Source organism: Loxodonta africana, chromosome 25 (genome assembly GCF_030014295.1).
Source record: "Loxodonta africana isolate mLoxAfr1 chromosome 25, mLoxAfr1.hap2, whole genome shotgun sequence".
In the NCBI taxonomy this organism is placed as follows: Eukaryota; Metazoa; Chordata; class Mammalia; order Proboscidea; family Elephantidae; genus Loxodonta; species Loxodonta africana.
In genome coordinates, this window is record NC_087366.1 from 25,055,958 (window position 1) to 25,077,691 (window position 21,734).

Here is a 21,734-nt window from a genome sequence, read left to right on the forward strand (position 1 = left end):
TATCACGATAAGCCGTTGAGGGGAGAGATTTGGAGAACCCTTTTGTGGGGACTCTTGTTGCTCCCTCTGATGACATTCACCCAGTCCCCTTCCTGCTTGGCTGAATGAATACCCAACATAAGAATTGTGATTTGATTTTTGGCTCAGCAGGTCTCCCCATTATCTGCCTTGCCTTCCTTTTTCAGCATTCCTGGAGCCTCAAATCACTCCCTCTTTTTTGTGGTTTTGTATAAAGGGTAGCTTTCCCCGGGTTCCAGGCTTTAGGGGCACTAAGGTTTCAGGAGCCCTTGTTTCACAATGGTTAAGCACTTGGCTGCTAACTGAAAGGTCAGCAGTTTGAACCCACCAGCAGCTTTGTGAGAGAAAAGACCTGGTGATCTGCTCCCATAAAGATTACAGCCTAGGAAACCCTGTGGGGTAGTTTTACTCTATCCTACAGGCTGCTATGAGTTGGAATCAACTTGATGGCACATAACAACAACAAGGTAAGTTCTCAGTGTGTTTAAAAGGAGGACCCAGTGTCCACCAAGCTGGGTTTTGCTCAGGTTAGGGGTGGCTTTTCATAAGTGCATGTTCTGGGCTTCAGGGCACTAAGGTTAACTCTCAAGGTACTTAAGAGGAGGACCCAGTGCCCACTGAGCTGGCATGGAGAGCAGGCTGGGCTGCTTAGGCCCAGCTTATGTTACCCTCTAACTGAGAAAACAGAGACCCCCCACCCTGCAAGTGCCTTTGGTGCAGTGTTTTGTTGAGTTCCTTCTCCAGCCTCAGGAAGGCAGGGGGAGAGGAGGCAGAACACTCCCACTGGATGCCCAGAGTCTCCTTCTTCTCCTGGGGCAGCCCAGGGATCAGCCCAGGACAGAAACTCTACCATGAACTCATGCAGCGTGTCTTTGGCCATCTTCTAGGGTTTTTAATTTTTCTCCCCAGACCTCACTCTCTTTTATTGTTGTCTCTCTGGTTTTAGCCAAGAGTTTTTGAAATTTGCAACGACTGAGGCTATCCAGAGGACAGAGATCTTCGAATACTGCCAGATGCTGGGCCGCCCCAAGTCCTTCATCCCTTCTTTTCAGGTAAGTGAACCCAGATGAGGCCGCCATCTTAGCTGTGCCTGGCTGGTGAGCTGCCAGGCAGCTGAATTCTCAGCTTTGCTGTTGTCCACATCGTGCTGGGATAAATCGCCTACTGAACTTTTCCTCATCAGCTCAAGCATGGGGAGGTTTAGAAGTTCTTTTTATGTCCCTGAAAGGTCTACATTTTAAGATATGAAAGCAAAATCTTGCAGAGGCTTCTCTGCTGGTGGCCTCCTGCCTCTTTGTGACACATAAAAATTGTGCTGCAGTCCTGGGGTCCAGCTCCTTACTCCTGCTCTGCTGCTCTTTCTGTTCTTCTCTCTCCAAACAGCCCTGCCCTTTCCTCAGCCTCCATAGCTATCCTGCCCAAGAGTATGAACACCAGTGGCCAACACAGTGGGCCTCTCACCCTGTTCCTCACTCTCTCCTCCAAGTTCTTGTGGACTCCTTCTAACTCTGGAAATTCTTCTGTGTCCTGTCCTTGGGCCTCATACTTCTTTCTTCTTCTCAGGGCCTCCTCTGTGCAGGTAATGTCTGCATTGCAGGTTCTAACCTCCTTCTCAACTTCTCAACTTGATGCCTTATGGTTGAGCAGAGAACAAGTCTAATACCAGCGTCATGTCATCCTAATGTCCAGATCCTGTGCGTATTCCCCTTCACCCTCTCTTCCATGAAGTCTTCTGTAGCCACTCTTGATGGTGTGACTGTAATAGTACCCCTCAGTGGCCTCATCTGTGAAATGGGGTTATAGTAGTGCTTGTGTAATGGAACTGGCACGAGGACTGAATTAGTTAATTTTTGTAAGAACAGTGGCTGGCATACAAATTATTCTACCCCACGATAAGGGACTCCCACAGCTGGGCTTCCAGGACGCTCTTGAACTAGACCCCCATTAAGCATTTAACTCATATTGCTCTTTATTATTATTATTTTCATGTCCAGGTACCTTCCTATCTGAATGATCTTCTTTGGGGCAGAGACCTGTTCTAATGAATATTTTTATCTCCCTTAGTGCCTGGTGTATATGTTCAGCAAAACAACAACACACACATAAAAACATAATGCAAAACATAGAATGAAAACTTTAATATGAAGGAACTACTGTATATAGGGAAATAACTCAAATAGTAGTATCTCTTTTTTAAGAGTTTACTAAAGACCCACCTTCTCCAGCAAAGCTTTGGCTCCTGAGCTTCTCTTGAGTGCAGGCACTTTGGTCTCTAGGGCCAACATCTTTCTTCATTCATCCCACCTCCCCTTTATTTTGGTTCTGTTTTGGGCTGGCAGTAGGAATATTAGCTGGTTTTGTTGAACGTGTACTACATGTCTGGCATTGTGCTATCATGCTTTCTGTGTATTATTTCTAATCATGTGAGGTAGGCATTATTACCCCTATTACGAATGAGGAAACTGAGGCTTAGAAGGGTTACGTGATAATGGCTCAGTCTCATGTACACTGTTTATTATAAATACATGAATTATCTCATTTAATATTCACAATGGCCAAGTAGACAGGCAGTATTATTATCACCATATTATAATGAGGAAACTGAGCCACAGCGTGGAACTGGGATTTGAACTTGGGCCTGTCTGACTCCACAGACCTCATCCTTGATCCTACCCTGTCCCTCTTGCTCTGTGAAAGTTTACCTGAGTTTGCCTGTACTCTGGATTCCATTGGGTTTCCAGCCTCTTGCACCAGGAGCTATCTTTTACTCCTTTCTCTGGTCCTGGTGCCCAGTCCCACACCACACATCCATCAGGCGCTCCAGAGATGGAATGCATTTCCGTGGTGGCCAGGCTCTAGGAAGGCTGAGCCGATGTGTTTCCATCCCTTTCTCTATTCAACTGCAGGCTGAATTTGAAATTGTGCCCATGCAAGTATAAAATGCCCCCAGTGGCATAGGCCCTCATTGATACTTGGATGTCAGAGTGGCGGAAGCTGGCAGTCAGCTGACTTCCAAGAAGTCTGATCTACATTTTTCTCTCTCTCTCTTTCCCTGCCTGGATGGACCAGTCATTGGCCCTGTTCCTCTTCACAGGTATATAAACTCCTTTATGCTTCCCGTCTGGCAGATTACGGCCTCACGTCCCAGGCCTTGCATTACTGTGAAGCCATTGGTGTGGCCCTCCTTAGCCAGGAAGAGTACAGTCACCCTGTGTTATTAGCGGAACTCATCAAGGTGAGCTTCTCAAAGGGTTCTCTGCAGGTGTTTTATCTTCCATGTTCAGAGAAAGCCACTGTAAAGCAGCGTAGACTCTGCATTTCCTCTTCTTTGAACGTGTTGTAAAATTGGCGCCCACGGCTGTCTTTGACCACATATGCATGCCCAGATGTGATAAGCAGAAGCCCCGCACATTGAACAAAGAAGGATACTGAGGGGAGGGGGTGCAGGAGGGGGAGATTGGGGAACTGGAGACCAAGCATGTGCTATGTGAGAAATTCATTCTTGCGCCTGCCTGTAAAACCGCATGCTGCTGTGAACGGCTCTAATTGCAAAAGCTGTGCTCAGAAAATATATATTGATGATTAAAACAGGAAATGATCCATATTAAAATGTTTTTAGGTCTGTCGAATATTTTATTACATGTGGGACACATTGGAAAAAAAAAATTAACCTGTAGTTTCTGGGGAAGAAAACAACAATCAGACCGAGAGCTGTTCCAGTTAATTTAAGAAAAATCCATTCATTAGCTGGAAAGCATAGAAAGCAGCCTACTCTCAATATTTGTTTTGTTTTTAGACGAGACCCAAGTGTTGGATTCCGTAACCAATAAAATCTGTGGCTCGAAGCCTCCGTACTTTGGAGGATGGTTGCATGGAGCTCGGGGACCCAGAATGGAGGAGGAGGAAAGTTTGGGGACTTAATGCCAATTAACTACGTTACTACTTAATGTAGTTCCTGGACCAGCAGCATCGGCATGACCTGGGTGCTTGCTACAAATGCAAAGCCTCAGGCCGCCCCCCCAGAACTACTGAACTAGCGTGCACAGTTAACCAGACCCAAGGTGATTCCCGTGCACCCTGAAGTTTGAGCAGCGCGGCTGTAGAGCAGATAGCTTTGCAGAGAAAGACCAGCCCAGTAAGAGTTTCTCCTCTTTGGTTTAGTATCTGACACCAAGATGGGTTAATTGTTTATTTATGTTGCAGTTTTATGAGGCAATCTCCTGAGTTTGCTGTTTCTCAATTGTTCTTTAAAATTTTCATTTATATGTGAGTTAAAGCTCTCTTTTTTCCTTTGCCCTTACTTCTTCTTTCCCCATTGTTTTTCCATGTTCGTCTCTCTCTCTTCCTTTTCTTTTCTGCCTTTCTGTCCCTACCCTGTTTGGAAACCTGGCACAGCTAGCAGAAAAACTGAAGCTGTCGGATCCTCTGGTGTTGGAAAGTCGCTGTGGAGACAGAGACCTAGAGCCAGATTGGCTGGTGCAACTTCGGAGGCAGCACAAGGAGCTGGGAGTGAATGAGGTGGGGGCCAGAGGTTGGTGGGGTGGGCCCTTTGTGTCCCTCCTCTTTCCTCCCCTAGTCACAGAGTAGGCATTGACAACAGCAAGCCCCCTTCCTGCACACATATGCTCCATAGTCAGGCTGTGGTATCTCCCATCGCCCACCAAGTGCAGTCTGTCCTGGGAAAGGGTGGGGGTCAGAGCTCCTGGCTGTGCCTCTTGCCTGTGCAGTGCTATCTGCTCATGCGACAGTAGGTTTTCCCCCAAATCTCCCACCCGCCATCCTTCTCTGAGGCCCCAGAAAACATGTTTCATGACCATCAAAGCCTCCACATCTCTGTTAGGAACAGTGGATCACAGTGAACCTGTGTCACTTTCATGTAATGTAGGGCAATTGCTTCAAAGATTTCCGGGCCTTTCCTTTTTGTTCTGACAATTGCAGGAGCTGCTGGTAGTAACTGGAACAGTAATTGGGATGGGGCCCCCTCCATTTTTGTTCTCCCACTCTGTTCTGAAGAAAGGACAAGGTGGATTTTTGAAAGTATGCAAGGTCCTTCCTACCCTCATCTCCTGCATGCTCTGAAGCCCACAGTTCAGTTCCTCTCACTGCCCCTTCCTTCGGGGGAGGACAGATGTCGTGGTCTCCAGGCTGCCTCTGTCTCCACCAAGCACAGCTGGGAGACAAGATGGTGGAGACCTTGCTCCCTGCCCATGTGACCCACAAGGCCCCTGAGCTTTCAACTGAGGCTTGATTAGCTTGATATTTCCCCTGGAAGTATCCTTTTGACCTAATTTTAAACTACCTTGTTTTCCGTTCTTGTTTTACTCTGTGGTACTTAAAAGGATTTTACTTAATTTTTGAACAGCAGAAGGTAGCAGAGGACATTGGTGATCCGCATTCTGCTCACTCAGATATTCCGGGAGCCAGAGGAACAACAGGTACCCACGCTGATGAAGAGAACAAATAAATAGCTGACTTCCAGGATCTGATCATACAAGATACAACTGTTAAATGACAGATTCGGGAGTCGAGTTCTACAAATTTAACACAGATTTTATTTAAGAGTAAACCAAATTGCTACAGCAAGGGAGCCTGGCACTCAAGAGGAGGTACAAGGACTTCAGTTTGAGAGAGATAGCTGTTTTCTTTTATAATTGGCTTTGAGGAAAAAGGGAGAGGTTCTGGAAAGTTGTGATTTCAGCAAAGGAGGGTCCTCTTGAGGTGGGACAAGTTTGATTGGGCCCCGTGTCCTTTCTTTCATTTGTAATAGGTGCAAGTGTTCTTGGTTTTACTCTGATGAAATCTCAAGAGCATGTGGGTTTGGAAAATACTAGTTAAGTGAGGTTTGTAGGTGGAAGCCCCTGGGGCTGATCTAAACTGATTATGGTCATTTCTGGTTGACAAAATAATTTCCAAAAACACTTTGCCCCACATTCCCAGAGTACGTTCCTTGCTCTTCCGTATGCCTGTGGAAATCTGACCCTTCTTCCAGGCAAGGCCGAGACCCACCTCCTCCACAGAGCGCAGTCCACATGTCTGGATGGTTCTAAGTTTCCACATTATTATAGTTTTTGCTTCACCATTTAGGTTTTAAATACTGTATGGTATTGTTATCTAATTGCTTCACCCATATTAGTAGCTTCTCCCCAACTAGATAAGTTTCTTGTCAGGGATGTGAGTTATCTGTATTTTATGTGAGTGTTGGGGACATAATTGTTGTTGTTCGCTGCTGTGGAGTCGGCCCTTGACTCACAGTGACCCCGTGCACAATGGAACTAAACACTGCCTGGTCCCGCGCCATCCTCATGATTGGTTGGGGATTGGACTGTTGTGATCCATAGGGGTTTCACTGGCTAACTTTCAGGAGTAGATCTCCAGGCCTTTCATCCTAGTTTGTTTTAGTCTGGAAGCTCCACTGAAACTGCTGAAACCATCATAGCAATATGCAACCCCCCACTGACAGATGGGTGGTGGCTGCTCGTGGAGTACACTCGCTGGGACTCCAACCTGGGTCTTCCGCCTGGAAGGCAGAACCACCACTGGCCCCACTGGGGATATAGGAAGCTCTTAAGATTTTTGAGCTGTCACTTGTAACATACGTGTGAAGTAAATGTGGTTTAAAAGTATCTTCATTACACTTCTACTTTCCCCTCAGTATGCCTCTGACTGGTGGATCTGTCTGGTAGTATTATCCCCAATTAACTCCATACACTTTCCCCAAGTCACACTCATGGTCAAATTGGGTACAGGTCCTCATCTCTTCCCTTCCAAACGTTTTCTGGCCTTTTGGACTTTCCTCAGGGATGAGCATGGGGACAGGAAGGAAGGGCATGCCCTGGGTCCTGTTTCTCAGCTTTGTCGCTGTGTCTCAGGATCTGCAAAGATTAGGGAGTGGAGGATGGCAGGCTGGGCTGTCTCCAGATGGCTGTTTCCTAACAGACGTGTCTCCTACTACCCGACTGAGTAGGTGGGACAGCCGCCGCACAAGCCCTACGACCTTGGGCTAATCTTCCACCTTGTGAGTCGACTCCAACTCATGGTGACCCTATGTATGTCAGAGTAGAACTATGCTCCATAGGGTTTTCAGTGGTTGATTTTTTGGAAGTAGATCTCCAGGCTTTTCTTCCAAGGTACCTGTGGATGGACTCGAACCTCCAGCCTTTTTGCTAGCAGGCCAGTGTGTTAACCGTTTGCACTACCAAAGGCCTTCCTACCTTCGTATATCTTATCAACAAAATGGCGGAGCCAGAATTAATGACCACCAAAAAGAAAAAAAAAAAATTTTTTTTTGTTTAAGGTCCCTTCCAGGGCAAACACACTCTGATTCTTTGAAAGCAGAGCTGTCATTTCTGTAGTCTGACTTGGACTTGTAACTGGAAACTTTATAAGTTTCAAATACCCAAGTCACTTTGGAAATCCTTAGAGGAGACAGAGTTTATTGAAAATAGGTGTGGTGTTAGATGGGTTTGTAATATCTGTATTCCCAGCCCGCTGGTTTAAGGCTCAGGAATCACAGAAGGCAGTGAGGGAGATGTTTTGTAAATAGTAAGTGACGAACAGTGAGAAGTTCTGTGATCACTGCTGTGATTTACTTGTCATCACGTTAGTGGAAGCCACATCACCTGGCCCATCCTTATGACTGCTTTGCAAAATGGACATGGGCAGGAATGTTCTTTGTGTCTATGCAGATGCCACATTTCAGGTCTCCATTCTTCCTCTTCATCCTTTGTCTTTAGAAAATCCTTTCTACCAGGATCTTTCAAGACATCAAGGCTACTCAGAGCTCCTTGGGTACTGCTCAGCCCCATGGCCAATGCCTGAGCAGACAGGCCCAAGTCAGCCCAGCTCGCAACAGCCCTTTCCCCTGCAGCTGGGCTCCCACCCAGTGGGAGGAGGTGCAGGGCAGACAGGGCCACCAGTGCCTCTGTGCTCGGTTCCTGAGACCCATCTACCAGGGACTGGCAGCAGCATGGCAGTGACAGCAGCTCCTGGAGCAAGGGCCCGAGAGGAAGCCCTGCAGGCACACCCACTCTTTGGTAAGACATGCTGGGTGGGCTGGAAGCCTCGAGTGATGGAGGTACAGGGACCATTCAGAGGATGTAGGGTTGGAGCTGGTCAAGACATGAATGGTGGTGGGGGGAGGGTGTGCACATTATTGAGGACCTGCTATACATCAGCCACTGTGCTGGTACTTTGTGGACATTAGAAGGTTGCTCTCTTAAAGTCTAGTCTATGGGAGTGGCCAGTCTCTACTGGGATGAGCATGGCAAACAAACAGCAGCCACTGCTGCCCTTCCCCTCGAATGACAGAGTTTCTAGGAGAGGCTGGAGGGTGGGGAAAATGCCACCTGTGCCTTGCATGCATAGTGTTGTTATTAGTTGCTGACCAATCAGCTCCCACTCATGGGGGCCTTATATATAACAAAACAAAACACTGCCTTGTTCTGCGCCATCCTCACAATTGTTGCTATGTTTGAGTCCATTTTGCATCTTATGGAGACTTTCCCATGGTTTCACTGACCCTCTGCTTTGTCAAACATGATGTCCTTTTTAAGCAATTAGTCTTTCCTGAAAATTTTCAGGAAATGCACTGTAGTGTAGGAAAGTTCTTTTTTCAAAGTCATCCTGCATCCAAGAGGTTACTGTCATGGATTGTTGTCAGAGGCTGGGATTCTGTCCTAGTTCTGAGTTTCCCCAGGCCCATCAGCCATGAGACCACAGGGCTGAGAGATGCCTGGGAAGTACTGGAAACCAAACAGAAGGGTTAGATCAGAGACCTTCTAAGGTGAGGCCCCGTCCGGTTGGGGTGAGGAGTGTCTTGGGAGTGGCTGGAACTGAGAGGAACCATGCAAGCTGAATTCTCACTCACTGGGAGCCCCTTGGAAACCCTGGTGGCATGGTGCTTAAGTGCTACAGCTGCTAACCAAAGGGTCACCAGTTCAAATCCACCAGGTGCTCCTTGGAAACTCTATGGGGCAGTTCTACCCTGTCTTATAGGGTCACTATGAGTCGAAATCAACTCGATGGCAATGGGTTTTGTTTTGCTTTGTTTTTCATCCCCTTCAGGTCATGAGCTTTGAACTCCAGCTATGGTTAGGAAATCCTACTAGGTCCCCATCACCCTTCTTCAAGGTGAGTGGAAGAAGTACAACTTCAAATTGCTGTGTTTGGTTTTGTTTTGTGCACAGGAGAGAACTACGTGTGTCATGAACCCTTTCAGGACCCCGATGGTCAAAAGGACACTTCCAAACCACAGGTGAAAGACAAAGCATTACAAGATGCTGATGCCACCCCAATGCTTCTGGCTTTTACCATCACCTGAGTTTCTTAGCCACATGCAAACCCCTTGCTCAGCATTGCACCAGCTCTCTTTCCACCTTGTGGTTCTGCTCGTTTCTCTCCGTGCACATCCTGGGTGTCGGGGGAGGGGGCTGTGTGCTTGTTAATGCTTAGTCCCACCACCCTGTGTCAGTGGGGGAAGGGGCAGCAGAGCTGTTCTTGGTTTGCTTTGCTCTCAGATCTCTGTTCCTTCTGACGTCCTTCCCTTCCTTCTGCAACACCAAATGCTCACTGTCCTCTTCCTGTCATGGGAAGACTCCGGAGATTTATTTCATTTAAATTTTTACCTTCCTTTATTTTCAAGAAGGATCTGTGGCATCTGTGATAGCTCCTCGGTTAGGCTGTAAGGTTCTGGGGGTGACCAGGTCTGGTTAATCATTCTGTCTAGTTGTTGCATCAATGCACTTCTCCCCGCAGTGGTGGGCAGCAGCTTCTGTTCTCCAGCTTTTCCTGGTTGGAAGGCTGCAGCATGCAATTTTCTCAGGTAGTCACGGGGCTACGCTACAGGCCTTGTAAAACTTTTATTCCTTTACTTTTTTTTTTTTTTTCTCCAACAAAAAATGTAGTACATTACTGCTATAAAAAACTTGGAAAATAAAGAGAAGTGTTATATAAAGAATCAAACAAATATCACTGTTAATCCCAGTCAAGTATTTTGATTCCTTTCTTCCAGTATTTTTTCCATATGTACATATTTGTGTGTATATATAGTTAAGTGATTAAGATCATTGTGTATAAACTTTATTTCCTATTTGTTTCTTAACCTTATATAATGAAATTTTTTATGTTATTCATAAATAAGATTTTTAATATTGGTTTGACACAATCCATTGAATCAAACTAACATCATTCATTCACAAATATTTATTGAGTTCTAGACACTGCTGGAGCCCTGGCGTGCAGTGGTTAAGAGGTCAGCTGTTAACCAAAAGGTTGGCAGTTCGAATCCACCAGCTGCTCCTTGGAAACAGTACGGGGCAGTTCTACTCAGTCCTACAGGGTCGCTATGAGTCGGAATCGGCTCGGCGGCAACAGGTTTGGTTTTTGGTTTAGACACTGTTACAGCGGACGGGGAACATGTCAACGAGCCAGGTAAAGCATCCCCTCATGGTGCTTACATCTGGTGGAGGTGACAGGAAATAAACAAATATACACACAGGGGATTTTACTTTAGATAGGCTGGTCAGGGAAGGTCTCTCAGAGAAGGTCTTTGAGCAGAGATGAGAACAAGCATGGAGGTGATCCTTGGAAGTATCTGGGAAACAAGTGTTCTGGGCAGAGGGAGGAGCAAGAAAAAAGGCCCTGAAATAGGAATTTGTAACCAAGGATGAGCAAGGGAATCCGTTTATTGAGAAAGTGGGGAGCAATCGGAGAGAGTGCTAAGAAACAAGGTCAGCCAGAGAGTAGCAAAGAGGCCAGATTATGGAGGGCCTTGTAGGCCATGGTAAGGACCTACCTTGTCAGAGATTAGAGTATTTCACTTCCCTTTTCCTTGTCTTTCTTCCTCTTTCCTTCTTTCTTTTTCTTCTTCCTTCCTTCTCTCTTCCCCATCTTCTTCCTTCCTTTTTCTTGTTTCTTCTTTCCTTCTCCCTCCCTCCCCACTTCCTTCCTTTCTCTCTTTGCTTCTTTCACTAATGTATAAAACACAGCAATGGGCATCCTAGTATATTAACCATTGCCTGTGTCTCGAATTACTTAATTAGAAGAAATTCCTAGGAGGAAAGCCAGACTGCCTAGGTTTGAATCCTAGCTCTGCCATTTACTAGCTGTGTGATCTTAGACAGGGTGCTTAACCTTTCTGTGACTTAAGTGTTCTCATATGTAAAATGAGATGATAATAAAACCAAATCCAAACCTTTTTGCTGTCGAGTCAGATCTGACTCAGGTGACTTCATGTATTACAGAGAAGAACTGCTCGATAGGATTTTCTTGCTGGCCTTGCTTGCGCAGTGCCACTGGATGAGTTGGAACCTCCAACCTTTAGACTTGTAGCTGAGCGCTAATGTTTCCATCACCCTTGATGATAAAAATAGCACTTAGATTATAGGACTGTTATGAGGATTAAATGAATTACCATATATAAACTACTTAGAACAGTGCCTCCAAAAATAAACCAAGCCCACTGCCTTCAAATCGGTTCTGACTCATAGTGACCCTGTAGGACAGAGCAGAACTGCCCCATAGGGTTTCCAAGTCTGTAAGTATTTACAGAAGCAGACTGCCATGTCTTTCTTCCATGGAGCAGCTGGTAGGTTAGAACTGTCAACCTTTTGGTTGGCAGCTAAGCACTTTTACCACTGTGCCACCAGGGCTCCTAGAACGGTGGCCGGCACATAGTAAATACTATACTAATTAGAATTTTTTTAAAAAGCCTTCTTCTGTATATTACTGAAGTATTTTCCAAAGGTTGTACAAATTATGCTTTCCTTGACTATAAATATAAAGAGGATCAGCATGTTTTACACTCCCTGATGCACACACTCACAGTTGATTTTGAGCAAGTCTATTCAGTCTTGAGCTCTAAGATGAAGTTGATCCATTAGTTCGTACATTGTCCGTCTATATTGGGTTTTTGGGTCCCTGTGGGGGTGTTCCCTGACCCTTTTAATCTGTAGCAGTAGTGTTCCATTCCCGCTGCTCCAGGCTCAGCATAATTCTGGAAACTTTATGTTTTCTGGAGACGTAGCACAGCAGACAAAACTCCAGAGGATTAGGGATAGTATGAGAACTGGGTTTGGGCTCTGGCTTTGTCTTGGGACCTTCAGCAAATCATTTTTCACATCTGAGCCTTACTTCCTCTTCGGTAAGATGTAATCTCATCAGACTGTCTCACTGATTGATTCAGCGGGTCACGTGAGCGAGTGTATGTCAATGCACTTTTGTAACCTGTCAGGGGCTGTACCAGTGTTAGCTCTTTTCTTCAGTTCCAGGCTCCACTGGTTCCCAGGGCACGAACTACTTCTGAAAGCTCCACCGTTTCCATCAAGGAGGATGAGAAAGAGTCCTCTGACGAGGCAGATAAAAAATCTCTCCAAAAGAACGCACAGCGAGAAAAGCTAGATGTGAAAGAGAACGCAAAGGTGGAGGGAATCGTTCCTCCCGTCTCCTTATTCCCTTCCCTTCCCTTTTCCCATTGTTTCTTTCCTTCCCTTCTCATCCCCTTTTTCCCTTCCCATCTTCCCCTCCCCAGCCTTCCCCTCTCCTTCCCTTCCCCAGTGGAGCAGAGACAGGAATTTGGCCTTTGGTTGTGTCCCCTCCCTTTCTCACCACTGTCACCTTGGGGGGTGGGTTAATCTCTTGTTCATCAGAGAGGGGCAAACCTAGAGGAATGAAAATTCTCCTTCCCCTTCTAGAGCTCAGGATTCCGATGGTTCAGCTGGTTTCGATCAAAGCCCACCACCACCGTGTCCTCCTCTGGAGACGAAGACTCGTCGGACAGTCCAGACTCTGAGGTAACCTCTGGGGGCTCCGGGGGCAGGACGCTCCCCCTTCTGTGGGCCTTTCTTTCAGAAGAAATTTCCTCAGCACCTTGGAGGCCCCCAACCCTGCCCCAGTCTGAAGGAAACAGAAGTTTTGCCATGGGAGCTTTTGGGAAATAAATTGGTCCAGCAAGGGCAAAGACAGATTATGAGAGGCTTTGTAAGTTAGGATAGAGAATTTTAACTTTAGAGGGCCGGCAGCAGGGAGCTAATCTGGATGACTGAGCAAATAAGCAGCACAAGGAAAGTGGTAGTTTGGGGGAGAGCAGCAGGTTTAGGCACTATGGTGGGGGCCACAGAAATGCAAGCAGGCTGGCCTGAGTTCTTAGCCACCAATGCTTCTTTCTTTTTCCACGAAGCATTCTAAATCCAAACTCTTCCCTTTGCAGGAGACCCCCAGAGCATCTTCTCCCACCCAGGGTGGCCCCAGCCTCTCCCTGACTCCACCCCTTGGACCCCAGCCTCTGCCGGGCACCAGCACCTTCTCCCAGAGCACAGGTACTGCCCGCCTCCTGTCCTCCTGGGCTGCCTGTGGGCCTCTCAGCACTCCAGGGAGCGTGGCGGTGACTTCTGGGCATGGGGACCTCTCAGTCCCCAGCAAAGGAAACAGCTACATTGCTTTCTAGGTGGTGGTGAAGCCCAAGGATCCATGTCCAGCAGGGGAAATGCTGAGGGCACCAGGATTGGAGGTGTGCAGGGACCTCAGGTGAGCAGCCCACGGGCTCAAGCCTACAACCCCACCAGGTGCCTGGTGTGTATGAGGACTGAACTTTCAGCATGGGCTGAAGGTGCTACCTGTAAAGGACTGATTAATGGGAAATACTTCCTTAGGGGAAGCCTGGAGAACCACCTCTTTTTCTGTCCCAGTAGAAGCAAGAATTCACCCATGTATTTTCCAAAACAAAACAAAACAAAAACCCAAACCCATTGCTGTTGAGTGGATTCCAATTCATGTGTTACAGAGTAGAGCTGCTCCATAGGATTTTCTTGGCTGTAGTCTTTATGGAACTAGGTTGCCAGACCTTTCTTCTGTGGCACCACTGGGTGGATTCAGATTGCCAACCTTTAGATTAACAGTCGAGCACAAACTGTGCCACCCAGGGACCTTCATCCTTAGTAAAGGCTGTAAGAAATTCTTGATGGGCTGTGTACACTCATACGGATTTTATGCCTATTGCCAAGAAAACATTTTTATTTCTCGTGGTCTGGTTAGAGAACTTGTGTGGTGTTTTAGGCCTTTCAAAAAATGTGTTACTACTTTTTATGATGATATCAGTATGATGCTTTATGTTTTTTTTATTTGTACTCACTCCATGTTGGTAGCATGTGAGACTCTGCATTGCCACTTCAGCCCCAGGTGTTGGTTGTACCCGCTTTAACCATGTTTGTTTGCTTGAGATTCCCTGAGTTCTGTCAAGAAACCCTCCCTATCTGTCTCTCATGAGCAAAGTGATTGCTCAGGGAAGGCCTCAGCATTCTGGAATCTGGGAAGCTGATTTTATCGATGGATGTAATTTTCTGTTATTTTTTCATCGCAGGGTGTTTCCTCTGAGCTCTGCTTCAACCCTGGTGGTCTGCTCCCTCCTCCCTCCTTGAAAGGGGCTGTTCCTCTCTACAATCCATCTCAGGTTCCTCAGGTAAGAAACTTGAGGTGGAGGGGTTAGGAGCACAGGCTTTGGATGAGGAGGGCTGAGTTTATAATCCTGGGTTACCACTTACTATATATGAGTTATTGAACAATTACTTGACCTCTCTCAGTCTGAGTTTCTTCATCTGTAAAATAGGGTTAGTGGTAGTGACCTCAGAGGGTAGTTGTAAGGATCAAATGACATAATGTCCATGAAGGGCCTGGCATGAAGACAATGTTCAATAAACGTAGGTATTCCTAATTTTGCTCTTGACCTTTCATAGGTCTTGAGACTCTTGAGAGACACAGTTGGTGCTGGTATCAGTGGTGTGGGTGCACCACCACTGCCTCCTGGAGGTGACGGTATCATTGTGAACCCTGAGAGAAGCTAAGTTCCTTGCTCACTCGGTAACCTGGAACAGACTTATCTCTTTCAATGTGTCATTTGGCCTCTTCTATTTTTTTTTTTTAATTTATAAAACCTGGTTCCTTTTCACCATATTTGAAAGGTGAAGGTGTAGGGTGAAGGTGAATAATTAGAACACAACCATTGTAAGCCAACTGCAGAGGAAGTGTTCTAGGCTCTTTGGGTGCACTAGCTCAGTTTAACTAGTCAGCCCATAATCTCGTGGGATGTTTGTGCCTTCTCTTTCAGCTCTCCGTGGCTACTAGCCTGAATCAGCCAAATCGCCTAGCTCAGCGCCGCTATCCAATCCAGCCATGATGAGAATACCCGCTTGTTCCGGGCTCGTCTCCTCGTCAACTTTCAAGTTGCTCTCATTTTCTCAGTCTCCCAGTCTCCCTGCCATATGCTGGCCCACAAGAGGGCTGTGCTAGCCTGTGCCTCCACCGAGCACTTAGAAGGCAAGGAGACAGGGTCTTCCAAGACAGAGTTCAGTCCCATCTCTTAAGATGAGCTTCAGAACTATGGGCATTTTGCCAAATGGAAAAGCTGGATATAATAGCAGACTGGAAGTGTGCAGAATGCCATGGACACAGCGCTTAGGATGATGGCTTGATATCCTCAGGAAAGTTACAAAACCAAAAGAACCAAACCCAGTGCCGTCGAGTCGATTCCGACTCATAGCGACCCTATAGGACAGAGTAGAACTGCCCCATAGAGTTTCCAAGGAGCGCCTGGTGGATTCAAACTGCCGACGCTTTGGTTAGCAGCCATAGCACTTAACCACTACGCCACCAGGGTTTTCTCAGGAAAGTTGTTGTTGTTGTTGTTGTTGTTAGGTGCCGTCGAGTTAGTTCCGACTCATAGTGACCCTGTGCACAACAGAACGAAACACTCCCCGGTCCTGCGCCATCCTTACAATCGTTGTTATGCTTGAGCTCATTGTTGCAGCCACTGTGTCAATCCACCTTGTTGAGGGTCTTCCTCTTTCCTGCTGACCCTGTACTCTGCCAAGCATAATGCCCTTCTCCAGGGACTGATCCCTCCTGACAACATGTCCAAAGTATGTAAGACACAGTCTTGCCATCCTTGCTTCTAAGGAGCATACTGGAAAGTGCCCCCCCACCCTAGGGCCCTAAAAATACCACTGCTGGAATCAACAATGGCACCACTGGGCTGTGCAGCCGGAAATGATTGGGGGTTAGGGAGAGGCTCGGAGTGATCGTCTATATTAACATTGGCTTCCACTCCAGTCTTTGTAATAGACCAATACGTAGCTCTAGTTAGCAAAGTTTTTATACTGAAGCTGGAGTATTCCTTCCCTTCATAATTCCCTCTTCAGTGACATTTCAGCAGTTTCACTCTTGGTCCTAGTTTTGTGCACATTTTCTATGAGTTTCAGATTAATTATATTTCTCCCACTTTCTTAGCTGGTCCTATTTTTTCACATGCTGGCATCTGGCTATCAAGTTAGATTGCTGTAAGCATCATATTGTCATGGTAACTTACTGAACCTAATGATGCAGATGGATGGAACATCAGTATAATAAATGATGGGAAATGTTTCCTAAAAATTCATCTCTGTAGGAGGGGAGGAAGGAGTGCCTGGTATTATTAACAGCCCCCTTCCTACCTCAGGCCTTTGCCAATTGATGTTCTGAGGGTCCCTGCAGCCAGAGGGAGGAGGGGGGTATCTTGGAAATTTCCATTTCTCCTTTCAAACCCCAAATAGGAATGGCTCTTGCTGTTTGTCAGATTTGCTGAAAATTGCTCCTCACAAAGAACATTTTTGTATGTGTAATTGTAAGTACAGGTTTTGTACTTTAATGTACTATGGTTCTGATGTGGATAGCGATTAAACTCAGATAATTTTATAGCAAATGCTATCTCTGACTGATTTTTGCAGAGGGAGAAAGTACATTTAGTGGTCTCTTCCCTGTTTTTTTTTCCCTGAAGTCTTTCTGATAATGGCTTTATTGTGTGATCAGGTGTGAATAGCTGGGAAGAGCTCTTTGTTAACAAGAATCTAGAAGTTGATCCTCTTAACTTCCAAGTCTACTGTAATGTTATTATTTTTTCAATTTAAAAAGTATGGAGAAAACTTCTCCAATACAAGTTAGTCACTTCATTAACTAAATGTTGCATATTTTGTTCCCTAGAAAGTTTATTCAGAGATGTTTAGCCCATAGAAATCCCTCAATAAATGCCGTTCCCCATTCTTCTTTCAAAAGGCTGTTGCTCCTTCAGTTCGGTATGCTGACGCCCAGTGGCCGTACTGTGGCAGTAGTGTGTGAGTTTCACAGGAGCCCAACTGCCTAGACTGGAGTCCTGGCTCACCCACTGCTCGCCTTGTAACCTTGGACAAGGTTACCTACCTGTCCTGTGCTTCAGCTTCCTCATCTATAACATGAGGATGTAATAACAATAGTCCTTACCTCATAGGGACATTGCAAGAATTAAATTAAATGAGTCATGCTCTTAGAAAAGAACCTGGTACATGCTAAGCACTATGTAATGTTTTCATTATTAGTATGCCCTCTACTAAGTAAAATTGTATCTCTCTTTGTTGTCTATCAGATTAACTGTGGAGTTTTCATTCTTGATATAGGTATATAAGGGGAATGTTACTTTGTAAAAATCTTAGTGTGGGAAATGTATATAGCAAAACATTTGCCATTTCAAGCAATTTTATATGTACAAGTCAGTGAATTCAGTGACATTACTTATGTTCACCATGTTGTGTAACCATCAGGGAGCCAGTGATATGCGTTTCCAAATTTGTCCGTCACCCTTAACAGAAAGTCACTTGCCTTAAGCAATACCTCTCCATTCCCCAGTGCTCCCCACCCCTGGTAACCACTAATAAATTTTAGTCTCTATGCATTTTCCTATTCTAGATATTTCATATAAGTGGGAATCATACAATATTTGTTCTTTTGTGTCTGAATTATTACACCCATCATAATGTTTTCCAGGTTCATCCATGTGGTAGCGTGTATCAGAACTTCATTTCTCTTTATGGCTGAATAATATTCCCTTGTATGCCCATGCCACATTTTCTTTATCCATTCTTCTGTTGATAGACACTTGGGGTGTTTCCAGCTTTTGGCTATTGTGAATAATGCTGCAACAGACATTGCTGTACCGGTATCTGTTTGAGTCCCTGATTTTAATTATTTTGGGTTTATACCTAGGAGTGGAATTGCTGGTCATATGATAATTCTATGTTTAACGTTTTGAAGTTAACCACCATACTGTTTTCCACAGCAGCTGCACCATTTTAAAATCCCACCAGCAATGGATAACAGTTCCAATTTGTACAAATCTTGGCCAACATTTGTTACTTTCTGTTTTTCTAGTAATAGCCACCTTCCCAACCCATTGCCATTAAGTTGATTCTGACTCATAGTGACCGTATAGGATGGAGTAGAACTGCCCCATAGGGCTTCCGAGACTGTAATCTTTGTGGAAGCAGACTGCTGCATCTTTCTCCAGTGGAGCAGCTGGTGGGTTCAAACTGCTGACCCTTCAGTTATCAGCTAAGCACTTAACCAGTGTGCCACCAGGGCTCCTTAATAGCAATTCTGTTGGGGGTGAAGTGGTATCATACTGTGGTTTTTTTTTTTTTAATTAACTTTTATTAAGCTTCAAGTGAACTTTTACAAATCCAATCAGTCTGTCACATATAAGTTTACATACATCTTACTCCGTACTCCCACCTGCTCTTCCCCTATTGAGTCAGCCCTTTCAGTCTCTCCTTTCGTGACAATTTTGCCAGCTTCCCTCTCTCTCTTCATACTGTGGTTTTGATTTGCATTTCACTAATGACTAATGACCTTGAACATCTTTTCACGTGCATATTGACCATTTGTATATCTTATTTAGTGAAACGTCTATTCAAGCCCTTTGTCCATTTTGTGATTGGGTTGTTTGTCTTTTTGTTGTTGAGTAGTAGGTGTTCTTTGTACATTCTGGATATTAAATCCTTGTCAGATATATAGTTCCCAAATGTTTTCTCCCATTCTGTAGGTCATCTGTTCACTTTGTTGATAAAGTCCTTGGATGCACAAAAGTTTTTAATTTTGATGGAGTCCAATTTATCTATTTTATTTTTTGCTCTCTGCTTTTGGTATTTAAGAATCCATTTTTGAAAACTAGGTCCCAAAACATTACTTCTATGTTTTGTACTAAGATTTTTATGGTTTGAGTTCTTACATTTAGGTCTGTGATCCATTTTGAGCTAATTTTCGTGTATGTCACGAGATATGGGTCTGACTTCAGTCTTTTGCATGTGGAGATTCAGATGTCCCATTACCATTATTGAAGAGGCTATTCTTTCCCTATTGCATGGACTTAACACCTTTGTCAAAAGATCAGTTTGCTGTAGATGTATGGCTTTATTTCTGGAATCTCAATTCTATTCTATTGGTCTGTATGCCTATCCTGGTACCAGAACCAGGCTGTTTTGATTACTGTACAGAGGGAGAATGAACAGTGTCCTCCATCTCTTTAAAAAAAAAAAAAAAAATTACGAGAAGTCTTTTGAGTTGTGTGTTTCCAAAATATATGTTGAATTCCTGGCCCTTATATCTGTGGATGTGATCCTGTTTAAAAACAGGGTTTTTCCATTGTTATGTTAATGAGGTCATAACAGTTTAGGGTGAATCCTAAACCTAATCACTTCTGAGTCATTAAAAGACCAGATAGACACAGAGACACACATGGGGGAAGACATATACCATATGTCTTAGTTATCTAGTGCTGCTGTAACAAATACTAACAGTGGATGGCTTTAACAAAAAGAAATTTATTTTCTCGCAGTCTAATAGGCTAGAAGTACAAATTCAGGGCATCAGCTCCAGGGGAAGGCTTTCCCTCTTTGTCGGCTCTGGGGGAAGGTCCTTGTCATCAATCTTCCCTTGGTCTAGGAGATTTTCCATGCAGGAACCCTGGATGCAAAGGACGTGCTTTGCTCCCAGTGCTGGTTTCTTGGTGGTATAAGGTCCCCCACTCTCTGCTCCCTTCCCTTTCCTTTTATCTCTTGTGGTACAGACCATACCCCAGGGAAACTCCCTTTACATTGGATCAGGAATGTGATGTGGGTGTGAGTGTTATATCCTACTCCAATCATCTTTAGCATAATCTAATCTTACCTCATTAACCACAGGCAGAGATTAGGATTTACAACACATAGGAAAATCACATCAGATGACAAAATGGTAGACTATCATACAATACTGGGAATCATGACCTAGCCAAGCTGACAGATATTTTTGGGGGACACAGTTCAATCCATGATACCACGTAAGGATTGTGTGCAAACCAAGGAACTGAGGAATGCCAGGGCCTACTGACAAGGAAGGGATCTACGTGTCAGAGACCCCGATTTGGATTTTTAGCTACCAGAACTGTGAGAAAATAAATTTCTGTTCTTTAAAGCCACCAATTGTAGTAGTTCTGTTATAGCAGCACTGGGTAACTAAAACATCTCTATTTAAAACGGAAGAACCTCAAATATTAGTTGACAAGTTTCTTTTCCCCCCTGCTCCTCAATAGAGTGGCGAGCATGGAAGAACAGGTCAGTTACAGGAAACAAAGAAGCTACATTTAGCTTAACATTTATATAAAAATGTTTAAACTTAATATTCAATAACCTGAAAGAGAACAAACCTTTAAATTCCATTTAAGTGTGTAACACAATTCACCATTCCAGCCTTCTGACTAATCCCCTTATATGGCTATAAAAAATGAGAGGAAGCCTTGATTTCTCAGTCACCTGCATGTACTCACTTCCAGTCCTAACTCAAGCTTCAGGTTGCTTGTCATCAAAACCCCTGCTACTCTCTGCTCCCCCGCTTTAGAAATCTTCTTTCCCTTTGGTCTCTTCCTCTGAGCAATCAAGAAGATGAGAAAGAGACTGTATCTCCCTCTTTACTAAAATCGGAATATTTTCTACTCAAGAGAAATTCTGCAAAACATTCTTCTGCTTGGGAAGAATAATAAACCCAAACCCAAACCCATTGCCATTGATTCCAACTCATGGTGACACTATGTGTGTAGAGAAGAACTGCTCCATAGGGTTTTCAAGGTTGTGATCTTTTGGAAACAGAGCACCCCTTTCTTCCAAGGTACCACTGGGTGGATTCAAGCCACCAAACTTTAGTTAGTAGTTGAGCGCCTAATCATTTGTGCCACCCAGGGACCCCTGAAAGAATAAAAAAAAAAAAAAATTTTTTTTTTTTAATAGGCATGTAATTTGGGACTCTCCACTTACAGGAGGTTCTCTGACACCTTTTCCCCCAGAGAGAGAAGTGGAAGCACCTTTTCCCTTTTTCTATTTGCTGTCTTCAGCGGGAAATCGCATATAGCATGATCTACACGCAATAGAATGTTAGGTACTTAGCTGAGGTGCCCCTAAACATAGCCTCCAATGACTGTTCTCATGAAGTGCTCCTACCAGGGCATCATTCATTCAGGTCCTTTAAAATGGTTTCTTAATGATATTTAAAGTTATGTTGAACAAGAATTAACAACACATTAAAAAGTGTTCATTACAATCTCACTGACAAAGTGGAGGAATCTGCTTTCCATACTTTCTTCCTTTTTGTATCTTGATGTCTCCAGGTAATAGTACTTCTCTAGAACTAGGTCAGTAAAAGCGTAACTCAAATTGACTGACCTGTCCAGACTGTTATTTTAATGTAAGGTGCTTTCCTGGCCCCTCTCCAGCTTAGAGAGAGCCACTTCACTAACCAATTTTTAAAGAATCTCAAGAGAGGGAGATTCCATGGCTTTCCTTGATGTTTTCGTACAAGATTTCACACCCTTCAACATTTGGAAGCTGTTCCTAATACTTTATACCCAAATCACT

The 21,734-nt window shown here is 44.7% G+C and overlaps 1 protein-coding gene across 3 annotated transcripts in view; it reads left to right on the forward strand.

Moving 5' to 3' along the window:
* The window catches only part of SEC16B (SEC16 homolog B, endoplasmic reticulum export factor), a 73,596-nt gene extending 58,297 nt beyond the window's left edge, over window positions 1-15,299 (forward strand). The window contains exons 16-27 of one of the 3 annotated variants that reach the window (XM_064276600.1): window positions 965-1,070; window positions 3,113-3,253; window positions 4,414-4,536; window positions 5,381-5,453; window positions 7,752-8,051; window positions 9,204-9,271; window positions 12,279-12,434; window positions 12,708-12,806; window positions 13,223-13,331; window positions 13,460-13,539; window positions 14,372-14,470; window positions 15,116-15,299. In XM_064276600.1, coding sequence (XP_064132670.1) covers window positions 965-1,070; window positions 3,113-3,253; window positions 4,414-4,536; window positions 5,381-5,453; window positions 7,752-8,051; window positions 9,204-9,271; window positions 12,279-12,434; window positions 12,708-12,806; window positions 13,223-13,331; window positions 13,460-13,539; window positions 14,372-14,470; window positions 15,116-15,184 — 1,423 coding nt within the window. In that variant the 3' untranslated portion in view covers window positions 15,185-15,299. Of the gene's footprint in view, window positions 1-964; window positions 1,071-3,087; window positions 3,254-4,413; window positions 4,537-5,380; window positions 5,454-7,751; window positions 8,052-9,203; window positions 9,272-12,278; window positions 12,435-12,707; window positions 12,807-13,222; window positions 13,332-13,459; window positions 13,540-14,371; window positions 14,471-15,115 lie in introns of those variants that run through there. The other 2 variants (XM_064276601.1, XM_064276602.1) reach the window with 2 other exon arrangements.
* Window positions 15,300-21,734: the final 6,435 nt, after the last annotated feature.